This window comes from Lithobates pipiens, unplaced genomic scaffold (assembly GCF_037356315.1).
Source record: "Lithobates pipiens isolate NorthernLeopardFrog02 unplaced genomic scaffold, aLitPip1_a1.2 Scaffold_8, whole genome shotgun sequence".
Taxonomy (NCBI): domain Eukaryota; kingdom Metazoa; phylum Chordata; class Amphibia; order Anura; family Ranidae; genus Lithobates; species Lithobates pipiens.
In genome coordinates, this window is record NW_027507903.1 from 289109121 (window position 1) to 289129390 (window position 20270).

The 20270-nt window shown below is 40.9% G+C and overlaps 1 protein-coding gene across 1 annotated transcript in view; it reads right to left on the reverse strand.

Annotated features, from left to right (window-relative positions):
* The window catches only part of LOC143962887 (homeobox protein EMX1-like), a 54809-nt gene extending 35105 nt beyond the window's left edge, over positions 1 to 19704 (reverse strand). Inside the window, exon 1 of the mRNA XM_077472376.1 lies at positions 19126 to 19704. Within this exon, the coding sequence (XP_077328502.1) occupies positions 19126 to 19441 (316 nt within the window). The 5' untranslated portion in view covers positions 19442 to 19704. The remainder of the gene's footprint in view (positions 1 to 19125) is intronic.
* Between the last annotated feature and the right edge of the window lie 566 nt (positions 19705 to 20270).

Here is a 20270-nt window from a genome sequence, read left to right on the forward strand (position 1 = left end):
AGACTATCTTTAGAGGTCACTGTGGTCACTAATGCTTTAGAGCCCTGGTGTCTAACCTTCGTTCCTTGGGGTCCCTGCAGACACTAATTTGTGTGTTCCTTATTTCCATGTTATAGCAGTAATTGCATCCATGTAATATTTCTCTAGTCTATGAATGTTTCCTGATGCATGTTCCCCATTCGCCAACAACTCCTATAACAGTCTTTGACCATCTCCTGCAGCATGCCTGCAGTCTCTGACCATCTCTTGTATCATATCTGTGACTTCTGACCATCTCTTAAATCATGTCCGCAGTCTCTGACCATCTCTTCTATCATGTCTGCAGTCTCTGACCATCTCTTCTATCCCATTATGGCCGCAGTCTGTGACCATCTCTTCTACGATGACTGCGGTCTTTGACCATTTCTTGTATCATGTCTGCGGTCTTTGACCATTTCTTGTATCATATCTGTGACTTCTGACCATCTCTTAAATCATGTCCGCAGTCTCTGACCATCTCTTCTATCATGTCTGCAGTCTCTGACCATCTCTTCTATCCCATTATGGCCGCAGTCTGTGACCATCTCTTCTACGATGACTGCGGTCTTTGACCATTTCTTGTATCATGTCTGCGGTCTTTGACCATTTCTTGTATCATATCTGTGGCTTCTGACCATCTCTTAAATCGTCTCTGCAGTCTCTGACCATCTCTTCTATCGTGTCTGCAGTCTCTGACCATCTCTTCTATCATAGCATGTCCTCAGTCTGTTACCATCTCTTCTACCATGTCTGCGGTCTTTGACCATTTCTTGTATCATGTTTGCAGTCTTTGACCATCTCTTGCATCATGTCTGCAGTCTTTGACCATCTCTTGTATCATATCTGTGGCTTCTTACCATCTCTTGTATCATGTCCGCAGTCTCTGACCATCTTGTCTATCATGACTGCAGTCTCTGGCCATCTCTTGTATCATGTCCACAGTCTCTAAACATCTCCTCTACCATGGCCACGGTCTCTGACCATTCCCTGAATTATATCCAGTCTCTGTCTTGTATCTTGTCCGCGTTCTGTGACAGTCTCTTGTATTCTGTCTGCAGTCTCTGATCTTCTCCTGTTTTATGTCCATAGGCACTGACAATCTCTTGTATAATGACCATAATCTTTGACTATATTTTGACGTGTGTCTATCTCTGAGACTAGATATTCAGAAATTTTATGCGTGGTTCTATGGTGATAATAAGGGCTGCACTTGAGGCCCCCATATCAAAAAAGTTGACCACCACTGCTTAAGATGTCCGTTTATGAAGCAGTGAAAAAATGTCGCTGCTTCATTCTCTGGCATTCTCAGAGGAGATTGTTCTCCTCTGGATGCCAGTTTATGAAACGGTGTAGATCGCTTCTCCTTTGGAGGAGTGAAGTGACCTACAAACGCTTCAAACAGTGGAGAACGGCCCCTAATGCTGGAATCTTGGGAGACTTTACATGATTACAGTACCAGAAGTTCACAGTAACACAGAGATGTCCATTTATTAAGCAGTGACAAATCATGTTCAAACACGTTCTCCCCCAATTATCTCTGGTTAATAAACGGTTTATGGACTGTGATCAGGGGCGCCCAACCTTTTGAAGCATGAGGGCCACTTAAGCGACTTGGTAAATGGTCGCGGGCCACAATGAGCAGAGCAGGCAGATGGCAGGTCCGTGTCCGCTCTGCATAGACACAGCCCACTAAACTCTTTTTTTATAGTGGATCGGAATTGGAGGTAGGACACAAATCGGTTTACATCTGCCACTCCTTAGAGGTGAATGGAGGGTCCAATTGGGTCAGACTGACCGTGTGAATAGAGGCCCAAGGCTGCTTTCACACTGAGTCTATGGCTCAGTGCAGGTAACCCCGCAGAACAGATATGCCCATATATACACTGTGATTTTAGTAAAAAACTGAGTTTTAATAAAAGTATTCTATTCTATTCCATCCCAGAGCAGGATGTCGCAGGCCACATCAGAGTGCTCCGCGGGCCACATGTGGCCCCCGGGCCACTGGTTGGTCACCCCTGCTCTGGATTCTCTGGATCACTACTGTTCACTGCTTCATAAACGGACACCTTAGAGAGCTGTGTGCTGGATAAGAATGAAAGGCTGTGATACAATAGTCAACGGCGCTGCAAAGGAACTGTATTATTCAGGTTATTCCACTTTTTAGCAATAGCACCAACAATATATCAAGATCATTATCAAAATTAGGAGCCAGAACAAGCTGGTAATGACACTAACATACATGGTTGCAGCATGTAATATATTTATTTAATCTACAGTAGAAGCACAAACATGTTTGAAGGGAAAAGCTCTTTTGTTTTTGAATCCACTGTGGGTTCCTGCATCGCATCTGACTCGCAAGGCAGTTCACACTGCCTTATGTGAATTGCTGGGAGTGTCAATAGAAAGTTAAAGGGGTTGTAAAGGTAAATGTTTTTTCACCTTAATGCATTCTATGCATTAAGGTGAAAAAACATCCGACAGTGCCTGCACCCCCAGTCCCCCCATTTTACTTACCTCACCCCTCGAAAGTCCCGCGCTCGTCCCCCGACGTCCTTTACACCGTTCAGCCTGGCCGCTGATTGGCTGGAGTGGATGGATGGAAAGCAGCGCAGCCATTGGCTCGTGCTGCTGTCAATCACATCCACTGATGCGGAGCGCCGGGGGGCGGGGCCGTGTGATACAGCGAGTGGCTATAGCCGCCGGCTGTATCACGGGAGCGCGCCCGCAGATGCTTCTCACCATGCGAGGGAGCTCGCATGAACGTGAGAAGCACCTGCGAGAGGAAGCCGAGACAGCCGTCGAGGGACTCCAGAAGAGCAGGTTCGGGGCCACTCTGTGCAAAACGAGCTGCACAGTGGAGGTAAGTATAACATGTTTGTTATTTAAAAAAAAAAAATTCACTTTACAATCCTAATGACACCCCCAGATCGGTTTGCATATCGCAGTGCGAACTGTCAATTCGGACATGAATTCAGACACCCATGCAATCTAATTCTGGTGCAGACCAAAAAAAGGGTCCTGCACGACTTTGATCTGAATGCGATGCATATTCAGCAATACAATCTGTATGGCTGAATTCGCATCGCACAGACATCGCATGTGATTTGCACAGCAGTGCGGTGTCAATCACATACAATGTAACACACTGATGTGAACCAAGCCTGAGACTATTGTTCATAAATGCAGCCAATCAGTGACAGCCAAAAGTGGGTAGCAGGAGTTAAAAAGACGTGCCAAAGTTCTGACCTCCTGGCTGAAATTGGTATAAGCATAACAGAAAGTCCCAAGTTTCAGAGCTCCATTGGTTCTCTACAAGAAAGCTAAAACTCTGCATAGACAACCTCAGAGTAACAGTTTATTAGTTACACTTTAGAATAGCTGTATATATTCTATTTGATTGGCACAGATAACTGATATGAAAAAATAAGTTTTTTTTTTAAATACCAAAATGTATATGCTGTCAGTCACACAGGAGTTGATTTACTAAAACTGGTGCAGCAGTGCATGGTAGCCAATCTAAGTTTCTAAGTTTGGCTTGTTCAATTAAGCTTTGACAAAAAAAAAAAATGGAAGCCGATTGGTTTCTATGCAGAGCTGCACCAGGTTTTGCACTCTCCAGTATTAGTAAATCAACCCTACAATCTAAGATTGCAAATGTGACAAAAAGGAAATCTAAATATATATACAGCAAAACCACAACTAGGCCATATCTCTTTTAAAGACTCACATGGCTCAGCGTTACTACACTGAACATTGAGGAATGCAGACCTTGTCCCTAGGTTTTTTGATTGTTTTTATTATTTAACAGCCAAGATTTTATACTATATTAAGCTGTTTTCTTAAACATGTGTATATTGCTTGCAAGTGCATAGATTGAGCCAAACAATGGAGCACTTCATTGCATAAGCATGTTTTCTGACACACCACTGTTCCTGCTACATTGAAATGATCTCTCAAAGACCAATAGCCAGACATTTTTATGTAGACCAAGCGAGAAAAGTTAGCTGCACACCAACATCCATCCAACGGGTTTATTGAAAAATTGCCACCAGGACTAAAACAATGGATCATGGACCAAAGGGTGTGCAGCTAATTTTGGTCTACATGTTTAGAGCTAACACCCAGCCCTTCCTTTTTGGTGGATTATTTTACTTACCTGAATTAGCGATCTATCTAATTTCTCCAGAAATGTTTATGGACTGAATATAATGCATATGAATTTTCTCATATTGTCAGGGGGGTCATCTGGTCCAAAGCCAAGTAAACTCAAATGGGATAATTTCATGGCTAAATACTGTATAATAATAGCAAATGCTTTTCTTTTGGTGCTTTGTGCATTAATGGTTCATGAAATATTACTTAAAGAGGATGGGTGTTACTTCTTCTTTGTCTCCCTGCAAAGGTAAAGCATAATGGGCTACTACCCTGTTTCCCCTAAAATAAGACCTAGCGTGATTGTCGGTGTTGGCTGCAATATAAGCCCTACCACCCAAATAAGCCCTACTCTGTTTCCTCAAAAATAAGCCCCACCCTGAAAAGAAGACCTACAAGGACTTTAACTAGGGCTTATTTGGGGGGTAGGGCTTTTATTGCAGCTATCACCGACAATCACACTAGGTCTTATTTTAGGGGAAACAGGGTATGCATCACATAGTAGCCCATTATGTGTCACTTACCTGACACAGCGTTGTCACCGCTGTCCCCTGTAGTACCGAGCTTCCATCTTCTTCCGATTCTTATCGCTGCTCCAGCACTGTGACATCACTCCCACGCATGCACACAGGAGCCGCCACTAACGGCATATCGCTGTTAGCAACGCCATGTTGCTAAGGGCGATAGTGCGCCTGCGCATGCACCGTAGACAGTGGTGACTGTCTTTTAGCAAACACCTCCTAAACCGTGTAGGTTTAGGAGATATTTCTTGGACCTACAGGTAAGTCTTAATCTAGGCTTACCTGTAAGTCAAAGTGGTTTTTAAGGGTTTACAACCACTTTAACCACATGCTGACCAGCGCACGACGATGTACATTAGCACAATGGCACGGCTGGGCAAATGGGCATACAGGTACGTCCCCTTTAAATTGCGGAATTGTGGACCCACCATGTACTCCGTGACCATGCCCGCGGGTCCCGCTGACTCGATGTCCCCCGGGGGGGCCCGCGTTTGTGTCATGGAGTGACAGAACAGGGAGATGCCTATATAAACAAGGCCTAGTGAGATGACAGGGAGCTACTGCTCCCTTTCATCGGGAGCAGTGATCGCTGTCATGTCAGTGGTAGACCCACCCCCCACCCATAGTTAGAGTCACTCCCTAGGACACACTTAACCCCTTGATCACCTCCTAGTGTTTAACCCCTTCCCTGCCAGTGTCATTTACACAGTAATCAGTGGATTTTTATAGCACTGATCGCTGTATAAATGACAATGCCATAATGTCGCAGATCGCCACCATTACTAGTAAAAAAAAAATTATAATAAAAATGCCATAAATCTATATATATATATATATATATATATATATATATACACTTTTTTTTTTTATCAAAAATATGTAGAAGAATACATATCAGCCTAAATTGAGAAAGAAATTTGTTTTTTATATATATTTTTGGGGAATATTTATTATAGCAAAAAGTAAAAGAATATTGCTTTTTTTTCAAAATTGTCAATTTTTTTTTTGTTTATAGCACAAAAAAAAAAAAACGCAGAGGTGATCAAAGACCACCAAAAGCTTTATTTGTGGGAAAAAAGAAAGGATGTCAATTTTGTTTGGGTACGATTGTGCAATAGTCAGTTAAAGCAACGCAGTGCCCTATCGCAAAAAAAGTGCTCTGCTCAGGAAGGGGGTAAATCCTTCCTGGGCTGAAGTGATTAAAGAAGAATTACAAGTAGGATGCTAAGTACACCGCTGCAGTACATATATGTGAACTGGTTTACTTGTTCAATGATTCATGCCGTCTGCCTGCTGCATAGACACTGAATAAGCAGTACGATGATGCTGATTTACTGTCCAATGAGTAGACTGGAGACAGGTGGTGACACTAGAGGCTGCCAAACTGAACCAGGAAATACTGGAGTCATCTTGCTGCTATTCATTGAATAACTGCTTTAATAACATGCAATACAAAGCATTGGCCCTGTTTAAAAACAACAACGATGAGCTGAATTTAAGGTGGCTGTAGATTTAAGGGGGGGGGGGGGGCGCTCAAGTAGGCATGAGCTGTCTAGTGGCCAGTCATCTGTGCCATCTGTGAAGAAGAATGCTCAGCTCATCTAGATATACATATTTAGGTGCATTGTGAGAGGAGGGAGCTGAGCCTAACTAATGCCATCCTGTATGGTAGGGTAGCGCTGGCTCCTGCAAGCAGGCGCTATGTTTTTTTCAGTTAACTTTCCTGAAGCCACAGTTTGGTTTTGGGGCTAATTTACTAAATTAATGGTTTCAGTACCAGTCCAGCTGGGTTGCACTGGGTTTCTCCTTGGCCGCAGGTGTCGCTGTCACCGCCAGCAAGGGTAAGAACGCAGTCTAGTTGGGCATATTGAATGCCATGTTTCTTGCGGAACAAGCCCAATGGGAGTGTTCTCCCGCTGTGCATTCTGGGAGGTGGTATTTAAGGTACCAACATCACGTGCTTTGGGGTTCCGGAGAATATTTTCTGTCTGTTTGGTTTTGGTCCTCCTGACCAGCCCCATGGCCCTTCTGGCCTGGGGTGCGGGACCAAGCATTTCCAAGTCTTGGGGCTGGCTAGCCCGAGGCAGCACAGCTGAAGGGACAGGCCTGAATGGATCTCAGGGCCTATTGATTCAAAGGTGGTACGGTGCCGTCTCATCTAAGGGAGAGGCCCAGCAACTGGAGAAACCCCAGGGGAGGACTCTTCAGGAGAAGGCCGTGCGCAAGGCTGGCTTCTCTGAAGGAGCCTGGAGGCTCAGTTGAAGGACACTACATGGATCTACACTCATATGGTATCGCCGGATCGGCTGAGAGATACTGGTATTGTATGACAGCTCTTTAAATTTTAGATCAAAAAGCACATAAGGAGAAAAAATTGACTTTATAGGCACCAATTATAAAAATAACATAATCGTTTATTAACCTCCCTGGCGGTACGATTATTTCGGATTTTAGGTGCTAAAAGCGGTACCATTATTTTGCATGAAAATTTGGCGTTTTATATTGTAGTCCTGCAATTCTTAGGAATAACTCTCTTAAATCTGTCCAAACCAGAGTCTAGCAGACATCCCGGGTATGATAAAGTTTGAAAAATTAAATCATAAATTATAATATAATAAATAATTATAAATAATTGTACCAAATAATAATATAACAATAATAAAAATTATTCAATAATGTAATCAAATCAAAAACACTGAAATTTGCTCAGTTGCAGAATTGTCACTGTCATTACTTTTCAGTATTTGATGACGGATCTCCCCACAAATCGCTATCGCTCAATTCTGCGAGTGATTCTCATTCTCATCATTTATTATCGCTGTTTTCTAGCTGGTCTAAAATCATTTTTGATGTACAGTGACAGTTTTGGTTGCTATGGGCAATCTCCAGTTTCCAGGCATAAAGGACAGTTTTTATTATATAAAACTGCATGCAGGACACTGGGCAGACCACTAGGGACAACGGGGATGTGAAATATTTACATACAGCAATGTAATCTGTAAGATTACATTATACTGTATGTTTACTGTTTGTTTCACTTTTTGAATTTGGCGCCGATCTCCGTGCCCGTGCGTCGCAACGCTCGCAGGGCACGGAGATCGGCGATGTAATGCATCGAGCGAGACACGGCTCGCTCGTACAGCGGGGAGACAACGCTGGATCCGAGGGAGAAGGTAAGTAAACCTCCTCCTGGATCCAGCGATGCAGTCCCGAGTCTGACTCGGGGATACCGCTCTTGGTATAAAAAATCCACCCCGAGTCAGACTCGGGAATACCGTCAGGGGGGTTAAACACAAGATACAAAAGGGAATTTTCATTAAAACATTATTTTGCAAAGTCAATACATGCAAAACTGTGTTGTTTTGCATGTATTGACTTTGCAAAATAATGAAAATTCCCTTTTGTATCTTGTGTTTAATAAACTATTATGTTATTTTTATAATTGGTGCCTATAAAGTCCATTTTTTCTCCTTATGTGCTTTTTGATCTAAAATTGTTCTATAGGACATGGCACTGCTCTATCTTTAAGATCCCTGCAGTACCATCCTGTGATGATCCTGATCCTGTAAATTTGTCTATGTCCTTCAGTTACTCAAGTATTCTACGCTCAAGTCTGTGGCAGAGACTTTCCTTAGCACCCTGCCGGCTGCTAGGCCTAGTGAGAGGAGGTCTATCCGGGGGTTGTAAAATCCAGCTGTGAAACGGTTGCTATTCTCTGGATTTTTTCTAAAAGAGACTTTCTATTTTTTGCAGTCCAAAGTACAACTTATTCCTACCCCTCTACCCTAACCTGTGAGACTCTCTTTCTGCTTCAAATAAATAACCCAAAAGAAGATTCAGTGTCAGTTTCCACAGTTCTTTGGGCCATCTACCACGGGAATTCCTAGACGGAGAAGCACTCATGAAGGTAACGGTAAGCCCAATAAAACCAGAAGCTCCTTCGGGGGTCAGTGCTACAGTAGTAACAGTAATTGGACAAAATTTTCAAAAAAACATTCCCCTAAAAGCAGGGGCGTAACTATAGGGGGTGCAGCAGTCGCGACCGCAACTGGGCCCTGTGATGCAGGGGGCCCATGCAGCCCCCTCTACATATGGCCGGTAGCAGCATAGGCAGCTAGGGGTACCAGTGCACCATGCACACGGGTGGCTGGAGGTGGAGGGTGGCTAGCAGAGCTCCATGCTCGACTATTGCACTGGCTGCTCTTTAGTTGTGCATTCCCCGCATGACCTGTGTCCTGGGCCGGCTCCGCAGAGTACCCCTCTCCTGCTCCATGCATTGCCGCTCAGTCCGATGTCTGTTCTCCCCAGCCAGAGTTCCGCCCCCCCTGAGTCCTGCCCACACTGCACTGCATACTTCTCCCGGGTAAACAAACTTTAAGCACACAGATGCAGTGAAGCTCTATGAGACACGGCAGGCTTGTCTGCCAGCCCCCTCCTCCCCCGTCATACACAGATGATGAAAGGTCTTTCTCGGAGATATGCTGATCGCCCGTCCAGCTCACTGGATGGAGCCCAGGCCAACATGGATGAGTGCGCGGCCTGCAGCTTGGCCATGGTGAGTGAGAGGACCCCATTCCTCACACACCATTACATACCCCCTCCATCTCCCCCTGGGGACAGGGACCCCTTCTTACGTGGGGACAGGGACCCCTTCTCACCTGGGGGCAGTAACTTCATCTGCCCTGGAGAAAAGGACCTAATCTCTTCTGGGGGCGGAGACCCCATCCTGCCTAGGGACAGTCCCCCAATGGGGCACCTAAAAATAAAAAATAAAAGAATAAAAAAAAACTACTGATACCAGTGGTGGAACTACAGGGCTCACAAAGGTCATACCTGTGACCACGCCCTGGAGTTCTACCGCCGGACTCAAAGGGAAGGGCCCTGGCTGGGGTTCAGGGGGGCCCTTCATGGTTTCTTGCATCGGGGCCCTGAAGGTTCTAGTTACGCCACTGCCTAAAAGGAGTCAAATGAGGCTGCCACACTGAGACTGCCATAAACAGTAGAATTGGGTAGCTAAACTGAGAAGCATTTATTTCAAGTCGTACGGAGGCAGTATAGTGGCAAGTGGTTAAAACTTCTGCCTAGCAGCACTAGGGATGCCAGTTTAAATCCCAACCATGGCACTACCAGATTGGAGTTTGTATTGTTTTCCCTGTGCTTGTGTGAGTTTCCTCCCACACGCCAAAGACATGATGGTAGGTTAAGTGGCTCCTGTGTAAATTGGCCCTAATATATGTATATCAGTTAGGGACCTTAGATTGTAAGCTTCTTGAGGGCAGGAACGGATGTGAATGTACAATATATAGGTAATGAGCTGCATAAAATTGACGGCACTATATAAGTACCTAAATAAATAATAAGAAGAGAGAACTGCCTTTTGTAGTAACAGACAGGGGTTGATTTACTAAATCTGGAGAGTGTAACATCTGGTGCAGCTATCCATGGTAGCCAATCAGCTCCTAGCTTGTTCAATTAAGTTTTGACAAAAAAAAAAGAGAAGATAACTGGTTTCTAAGCAGAGCTGCACCACGTTTTTCACTCTCTGGTTTTAGTAAATCAACCCTACAATTACATCAAGTGTTCCTATTAGGCTCAGGAACATCATAATTATACCCTCTGCAACAACCCCGCTGTGACACTGTAATTTTTTTTTTAACAGTGGCTTGGTTGCAAAAACTCTTTAAGACGGTGTCACCCAAACCTGTCCTTGTGGTCACCAAGTTTTCCAGACTTATTTACAGAACCACTAGTGATATAACTGCAAAAGAACTGTGACTAATAACCACAACTCTGCAATTGCCTGGAAGCCTAAAAAAAAAGTCATCTGTTACAGTTTTTTTGAGAGCAGCCTTAATAGTTGAGAAAATTCATGTGTTAGCAGCTTTATTTGATAAGAGCAAATAAAAATGATTATATTCATGACTGCATCGCATGCAATGTTAGCTATGAGTGCTCTGCCGCATAATCAGTTCAATTTTGTGCTGACTTTTGTAAACAATTATATTAGAATATGTAATTTTTATGTACCCACCATGCCTCACGTGACACTGTTTGATAAACCCGAGGCACATAATGTCATGGATACCTTATTAAACAAAGAGAAAACATCCCAATTCTCCTACTTGATTCACAAATGTCTGCATTGACCTCTTTAGAGCCCGAGAGGGAGATACATACACACACAAAAATGTTATGGCTTCATAGTAAATCAACAAGAAGCGACATGCCAGCATGCCACTGATATATGTCACTTTGAATTTAGCTGTAATATATCTCTTTTCACCCTTGCCACAAAATTCTCTCTAATAATTCATGTAACATGTTAATAAGATTTTCAATAACACATTTAATTACATCTTTTTGTTTACTTCCAGCTCCAATGTATACAATATTTCAATGTGTACCAAAGGACACGGTAGGGATGCCCAATTGCCTCAGGATCTGTTTATAAATGGCTGAATCCATTTACAGTTTTTCGGCTAAAATAGGAATGTCGAGATTTTCAGTTTTAAAGAAAAGGCAAGGAAAGAAGGTTTCATTTTATTTATTCCATTTATTTTATTTTATTCGCTGTTGTTTTCTTCTCTCCCCTTTTTATAATTATTTAGAGAATAAAAAGTGTGATTTGAGGAGGTCACAAATATATGATACAAGGGGGTTATTTATGAAAGGCAAATCCACTTTGCACTACAAGTGCAAACTACAAGTGCAAAGTGCACTTGAAATTGCACTGAAAGTACACTTGGAAGTACAGTAGTAGTAAATCTGAGGGGTAGTTCTGAAATGAGGGGAAGCTCTGCTGGTTTTATTGTCCAATCATGTACAAGCTAAAATGCTGTTTTTTATTCTCTTTGCATGTCCCCCTCGGATCTACAGTGACTTTACTTCCAAGTGCACTTTCATTGCAATTTCAAGCTCACTTTGCACTTGTAGTGCAAAGTGGATTTGCCTTTAGTAAATAACCCCCATAGTAACTGCAGTGCATAAAAAAAATATATATATATATGAACTGTTAAATGATGGTAATTGTATAGTATTATACTGCATATATTAGAAAGACAATGGGGTTGATTTACTAAAGCCAAATAGACTGTGCACTTTGCAAAGTGCAATTGCACTTTGCTCCAGAGCTTAGTAAATTAGCAGAAGCTAATGCTGACTTTCATCGTCCAATCAATCCAAAAATGCTGTTTTTTTTTTATTTTCCTTGCATGTGGGTACTCTTTGCAACGTGAAGCCTTACCTCATTTACTAAGCTCTGGAGCAACTGCACTTGCAGAGGGCAACTACACTTTGCAAAGTGCACAGTCTATTTGCCTTCAGTAAATCAACCCCATTGTCTGGGTGCCAATGGGTTATGATCTGTGGGTTTTATGATTTTTGGGGTGTCTGCAGTTGGCAACTTTCAGTCAGCACTGAGTAGCACTCCCATTAAATATTTTGGTGTGGTAGTCATCTCAATAGTTTGCTAAGATGCATTGCATTGCAGGCTGTGGATAAGGCAGAAATTTGAATATGCATGTTGTGGGCATCTAGGTTTTGGGAACCATCTGGGGGCCCTGCCATAGGATTTTGGAAGTGAGGTATGGGGACTACCAATTTATGGTGCCTGAGGGCTGGCTCACACTAGTGCGATGCCAGACATCGCATGTGATTCGCACCGCATTACTGTGTAGATCACACGTGATGTCTTAGCTTGCATGAACAGGTTTGCCATTTAGATGTGGCGCGAATTCGCTGTGAATTCGCACTGCATCTAGTGTGAACTGGTCCTAACAGTACAAACAAATGGCCACTGCCCGTACCTATAACTGGCTTTTGCAGCAAGGACTACATGGAAGGATGATGCATGTCAAACAAAATCAAAGAACATGTGCAGGGGCGGACTGACAACTCATGGGATTGTGGGGCCCCCAGGCAATCAGACATTATCGGGCCACACTGTATACACAAACACACACACACAGTATACAATCACACAGTATACACAGACATGTTTCTATTGGCTGAGAAGGTACTGGAGAGGTGGGGCAGCTATAATCTCGGGATTTTTAGACCAAAAGGATGTCGGTAAGGGACATTTCAGAGACAGATGTAAAAAAACAAAAAACAAAAAAAAAACACGGATTTTTAAATACTTTCCCTGGTTTTACTGAGGGTGGCAACCCTGATGGTGCCCGAGTGACCCAATGGTCAGTCCGCCCATGAACATGTGCTTCCACTGTGGAGGCTCTCAAAATTTAGAGTTAGGACTGCAGATAATACTGGGGGATAATACTGTTTTTTGCGCGCACTGTTGGACAGGATACTTTGGTTGATTGCAGGCTGGTCGGTAAGTTGAGCTAAGAATTTTCTATGGTTTTGTTTAACTTATGGTGCCTAGCCTTGCATAAAAAAATATAAAAAATAAAAAAGACTTTTGCGTAAAGTTTTGTATAGCTAGGCTGACTCATAACACAACATATCAATACATCTTTAAGCAAGAGTAATTACGCACAATGCAGTTTAGAGATATTTTCTGGAATGTCACCCATAATTATGACTATGCACAGAGATATCCGCACAAAGTTAACTTTCTCTTAGAGAATCTTACTAAAGAATTCAGTAATCAATTTTCTCCAGCCTCTCCCAAGTCTGAAATGACAGATGACATTAGACAATAGGCTGCATGCATCTACATGACAACTGCTAGTTAAAATATATAAGTTTTACATAGAAATTGATGCATTTTATCAGGCCTCATTCACACTTCTGCATTCTGTTGTGGTGCGTTAATGCAGAAAGGTTATCATGGATTGCATCAAAGCAGCCCATTAATTTTGAAAGGATTGCTGACGCACGAAAAAGAACAAAACAAATAAAAAAAAAAATAGAACTGTAGCATTTTATAATGCAGTGCACCACAGAGCACACACTGATGCCCCGGCCCACTGGCACCTACTGCCCATATGTATTGAGATGCCATTTTAAATGAACACAAATGGGTTGATTTACTAAAACTGGAGAATGCACAATCTATTGCAGCTGTGCATGGGTAACCAATCAGATTCTAACTTTAACTTTTTCAATTAAGCTTTGACAAAAATTTCTGGAAGCTGATTGTTTTCTGTTGCTGCGCCAGATTTTTCACTCTCCAGTTTTAGTAAATCAACCCCAAAGTGCCACGCTTTACTGTGCACATTTTACCGCATGCTATTGCAACATATAAGCATGAAGGTGGCCTTAATGTTTTCTACTCATTCCCGGAATCCCTAGTCATAGGAAGCACACACCCCACTGAATAACAGCATCAATGACGTACAAAGTGCAATAACCAACAGCAATTAATTAAGATTTGCATTAAGTAAAATCAGCGAAAAGATATTTTCCCATGATTTACTGTTTTTATTTTTATTATGTAAGTGATGGACTGTGGCCTACCCCAAACTGTCTTGCCTAGACCTAAGGCCCATTGTAAATAACCAGTAGCCACCGCCAGCATGTAATTGCAGTCAAGACATAATTTATAATGAAAAGCCAAATACATTTAAGACCGGTTCTAATGCTCAGTTCATGAAATATTGCTAAGGTAGGGACAAAATGCTAAAATGCTACTCTATAATACAGATATGATTTGTACAAAATATAAAATATGAATTTCACTTGCGTTTCATGAAATAAAGCTTGAAGGAAGAGGTGTGCCTTTCTTTGTGAATAATTATATAAATATTGCAGTTTGTTATAGGGTAAATGATAATTATTATGGTGACGAATCCTCATCATCTTTATTACCATGGTGCAATTGCCTATAGATGTGATCATAACCAGATTGGGAGTTTACTGTTAAGCCCCATACACACTATCAGATTTTCTGCTGATTTTTTCCATCAGATTTACCAAAACCATACAATATGTGGTCAAACCTTAGGATTTTCAATGTGTATGCAATCAGGAAGGCCCTTGCACTACATGGTTTTGGTAAATCTGAAGGAAAAAATCAGCAGAAAATATGATCGTGTGTAGGGGGCTTCAGTGCAACTAGATTGGGAGAGGATTGTAAGGTATATGGGTATCTTCAGATCATACTAGATACCACTGACTGAGAATTTTTGGAAGTCTGAGAGCCAATTGGTCAGGTTAGATATTCCCTGTCAATTGTTATTGTTTTTCTGCAGTACAAGTGTGGTTCTGCTGCACATATCTTTTCAAAAATAAATAATTTAGACATCAAGTCTAGCCGCCATCTTACCCCAGTAGATGGATGATTACCAGCATGTCTGCACATCTAGACTGATGATGAAAAATATAGAATTCTTAAGCACTTCCTAAACTGGCAAAATGACAATGGTTTAGATAGTTTTTGTTTTCTTGAACAAACTATCATTTGTCATTTATAAATCTTAACTACAAAGATCCTAAATAAAGAAACATGAAAAAGATAAATTTTCTGCTTTTGTTGCTATATCATGTGCATCAAAGTGACAATGAAGCATTCTTCTCCTTTGTTATACAAAGCAGAAAAAATTACAAGTTATTCATTTTGTATATATGATATATATATATATAAAATGATATACCTTTGGTATACCTTTGCACCGTTTAGTCAGTCATATCAAAATAATTAGTAGATAAAAGATATATTTATTATTAGGGGCTGTCAGGTAGAAGCACCAGGCAATAATATATATATATATATATACTGTAGTGGTGCGACAATAATAGACACACTTCTGTTTGAATGCATTTGTAAATAGTCCAATAGTGTTTAAAACTGTATTTTTTTTTTGTCATAGACCAACTAAATAAAGTGTTAGGAGGTTGCAATAAATTAAAAAGATAATGCACAAAAACACCCTATATACCTATCTATCATTCTATCTTTATATAATTTATATATATTTACACACACATGCATATATATATATATATATATATATATATATATATATATATATATATATATATATATATATAAAATTAAAACTTTGTAATTATACCTATTCACCATTGGGAAAGCTATTTTTCTAAAACCTACTATATTTAAACAATTCTTTATATATGTAGAATATATATATATATACACACACACACACATTTTTGGAGTTCATTTTGTCCCCTGTTCCTTTTTTGGAGGGTATTGCATTTTATATTGATATTGGGATGAAGACAATCCCACTACATTCCACCATGGTTCTAGATTTAGTTTTTATAGACATAAATATTATGTCTATAATATAGACATAATAATATAGATAGATAGACAGATCGATAGATAGATATATCTAGATAGATAGATCATTTATCATTTTTTTATTTTATATTTACCCTCAGTATGAAAATAAGTAGCAAGCATAAAAGTGGTAGCTTACCTATATATTTTAAGATGGCAAAATATATATATATCTGGCTGGTGTTTACAGTATGAGCTATTTTCAGATGGCTGCTGAACAAAGACCATTATTCCTAGATATATTGCCATTAGCCACCTCCACTAGATAGATAGATAGATAGATAGATAGATAGATAGATAGATAGATAGATAGATAGATAGATAGATAGATAGATAGATAGATAGATAGATAGATAGATAGATAGATAGATGCATACCCCGCTTTTAAGTACACAATGGGTTTAATTTACTAAAGCTGGAAAGTGCAAAATCAGGCTCACTTCTGCATAGAAACCAATGATCTTCTAACTCCAGCTTGTTCAATTAAGCTTTGGTAATAAAACCTGGAAGCTCCTTGGTTTCTATGCAGAAGTAAGCCTGATTTTGCACTTTCCAGCTTTAGTAAATAAACCCCATTGTGTACTTAAAAGCGGGGTATACCTGTAGATAGATAGATATAGTTTTTTTTTCATTAGAAAATACGAAATGTATGTAAAAACATAGCTATCAATAACAATAATTAGAAGAATAATTATAAATAAGAATTGTTTCAAGGACATAATATACTGAAGAACATTTCTGGATGCAAAATTAAGGCTAACCAAGGAATTAGTAAATGAATGTTTCTGACATACTGCAGGTTTAATTTGGGCTTTTCTGCAGCAGATACACTTCCCCTGGATAGACAACACTGCCATAAACAATCAGAAGACTTGCACTTTACTACCAGGTATATATAACTATTGATATAAGCGCTAGTGCTTATACTAATGCATACAAAATATAAATATAAAAAAAAATGTATAAAAATGCAACCTACGTTACAGATGCATTCTAGCGATTTAGAAATACTCTTGAGATTTAGGTGTGGTTGTGTATAAAGAAATGCAGAACATCCAGAGAACGCGGTGTATGTACGGGCCCATTCATCGCCCTGTGTTTCATTTCATCTTCTGATTTATATGAGAGTCTAAATGACACTTTATTAAAGGTCACTCGTCAATCATCCCTTTATACGCACGTATTTATTACACATTCTATTCAAATATATATATATATGTATAACATTTTTTTTTGGGGGGGGGGGGGATAAGCTGCAGGAAATTGTTATGAATCCGATTTTTAGCACATGTGCAGCTTGTGCATTCACCAATGTATATGTATTATTTGGCATACTCCCTGTAGTTTGTTGGATAGCCCTCAATCAGCATGAGTCTATTTCTCTTGTTATAATATAGGGGAATTGTGACAGATGTGAGTGATGTGTTGTGATACAGCTCAGATGTAGTCGATGTGCCATGTCTTAAAGTGCAATGTGGAATCCAATCACTAGGAAATAATTGTATCACTACAGAGAAGTTGGCATCCTCTTGTGCATCTATGTCTGATCCTACACCTATTTTATGATCAAACGATTGTCCGATTGAAATCAATGCATGGTATCTTATTTTCCTGACAGCTTTGATGTCTATGATTTTGTGGCTTCCTTATTTTAGCTTTCTGCTGCGAATAGATTGGGGAAATCCTTGTCAGAATGTGTCAATTTCCTTATTTACTAATATCAATCATTACTAATATTATGAGTAATATTAGTAATGATATTACTCATAGCAATATTACTAGTAACATTAACTTATCTAACTTACAAACTTATCTAGATGAATCATACTATAGATATAATTTTAAATGACATACTGCACCCACATAAAACTGAAATGTCAGAAGCTTGGTCTGCTGGTACTTGTAGTTCCATACCAGTGAGCCACAAGCTGTCTGGCACTGTGTAGCAGATTGCAGCCTTTGACAGACAAACTTCGATTTCTACTGAATTTCTGCTTATTTGAATGTTTTCCTGCTGCAGCCTTTCAGGAATGAAGACCCACCTGCATGCCTTCCAGTTTATGTGTGCTATGTCCTACACTTGGGCAATATACAAGGTGTGAAGTGTAAGCTTCTGGGTTCACTTATGCTTCCTGTGTTCAAATTTGTGAGAAAGGGGAATAAGGCGTTGTGGTGGGTGATGCCAATCTATGATACCAATTTGAATACCCCGTTATGTCCAGTGATCAGACTGCTGATCAGAAATGAATTGGTTGACATTTCTATTTGTATTGTTACTTACTATGCATAAATAAAAATGTATTGTTAAAAATAAAAAATAAAATAAATAAAAATAAATGAATTGGTTGAACTAGATGGACTTGTGTCTTTTTTTCAACCAGACTAACTAGATAACTACAGGCATACCCCACTTTTAAGTACACAATGAGGTTTATTTACTAAAGCTGGAAAGTGCAAAATCAGGCTCCCTTCTGAATAGAAACCAATTAGCTTCTAACCCCAGTTTGTTCAATTAAGCTTTGGTAATAAAACCTGGAAGCTCATTGATTTCTTTGCAGAAGTGAGCCTGATTTTGCACTTTCCAGCTTTAGTAAATAAACCCCATTGTGTACTTAAAAGTGGGGTATGCCTGTATATAACTATACTGTATATAACTATATGAAGACATCATAGGAAAAGTGATGTAGCTCCTCTACACAACATGTTAATAAAGATCTGCTGATCTGATCAAAAAGAAAGGTGATATAATAGAGGGAGGGACACATTTCCTTGTTAGTTGGACTCCAGCCTAAACTGACAATTAATACAGGCCTTTCAGAAAAAGTGCAATGCACATGCAATCCTCTACTCAGCAATGGGATCCTTACGTTGGCCATACATTACACAATTTTTCTGTAGATTTACCTTCACCTATGTAGTACAAGGGGCAGCCTGATTAAGTACATTAAATAAAAGTGTTTAGGTTTAACCTCATATTGCATGGTTTTCGGTAAATCTAAAGGCAAGTTTACAAGAAACTTGTATACTGTATGGCCAGATTTATGGGTGGTATTGCTGGTCTGACCAGTGGATAGATACACCTTGCTGTCACTTCTAGCCCAATGACAAACTATATAAGAAAAGTGACATACAGTACAGAGTTATAAATGCCTTTAGATATTTTCTTGTAGGATCAGTGGATCTCAGATGCTGTGCAGGGCCCCCAGGAGCCCCCTGTCTACTCACCAGGCAGCCGATGTCTCAGGATCCATGGGCAGAAGCTGAGCGGGTCCCTGTGAAGTAAGCGATGTTGGGGGATGCCCAGTCCATGCCCATATGGGTTAGCAGCGTGCTCCGGGAATACCAGATCTGGGGGCCCAAACAGGCGGATCCCAGGACGGAGGGGGCCAGGGGCCAGTCCATGGCCAGCTTCAGGGTACTTTATAGCTGTGGGTCTAAGAGGCTCCTCTGGGCTTCTGTCCGGACCCACCAATGCTTCTATAGAGAATCCTTTTCTGGCTGGAGGCAGGAACATGGTGCTGCCCCTGGGGCCAATTACCATAACATAGGAGTCACTGTGTGCCAGTCCTCATCCCTCCTCTCAACACTGATTGCTCCGGATCTTCCGATGCCCCCAGATGGCTGTAACGGTTATCACCTCCTTAGGTGACAAGAAGCAAGCTTGTACACACTTCTCCCTCTCTATGCAGATTTGGAGCTGAGATGAGGCTCAGGTGGCAGTGCCAGGCATACAGCAATGGGGGGAGAGAGAGCATAGACTGTGCTGGGGTAAGGCATAGCACCTAGCACTGCAGTACATGTGTACAAGCTCCCCCTCCAGCACACCTCCACCAATAGAAGAAGCACTGGCCCAAAAAGCCACGCCCACATGTCAAACTCACACTGAGATGTGGTTTCCCCTTCTTCTACCTGCAGGACCTGTAACCTCATTCTAAAATGTAATCCTCATCAGCCCACATCATAGCAGCAGGTCACCCCCCCTCCCCTGTGCATTCCCCATGTCAGATCCCATCAGGACACAACACAGCTCCTTCCAACAATCACTCACATGTGAGATGTTATCTCCATCAGCAGCAACCTTACAGTCACAGAAATCACAGAAATCATCCACATGTTTACACTGACAAAATCATTCTGCAGCCTCAACTGAGAAGTCACTAGAACATCATTAGCTAATTGTTATGGATAATTACTGCTTTTCTGCAATTGATCTCTTCATAATGATCTTCCAAGGTGATACAAATGGACCTGAAACAATTGACAATGACTAGCTGGGGGTCATGTAACAATCAGGTAACATTGGTGCTATCTGATTGTTACATGACCCCCAGCTAGTCATAATTCATGAATAATATCAGTATTGTTTATGG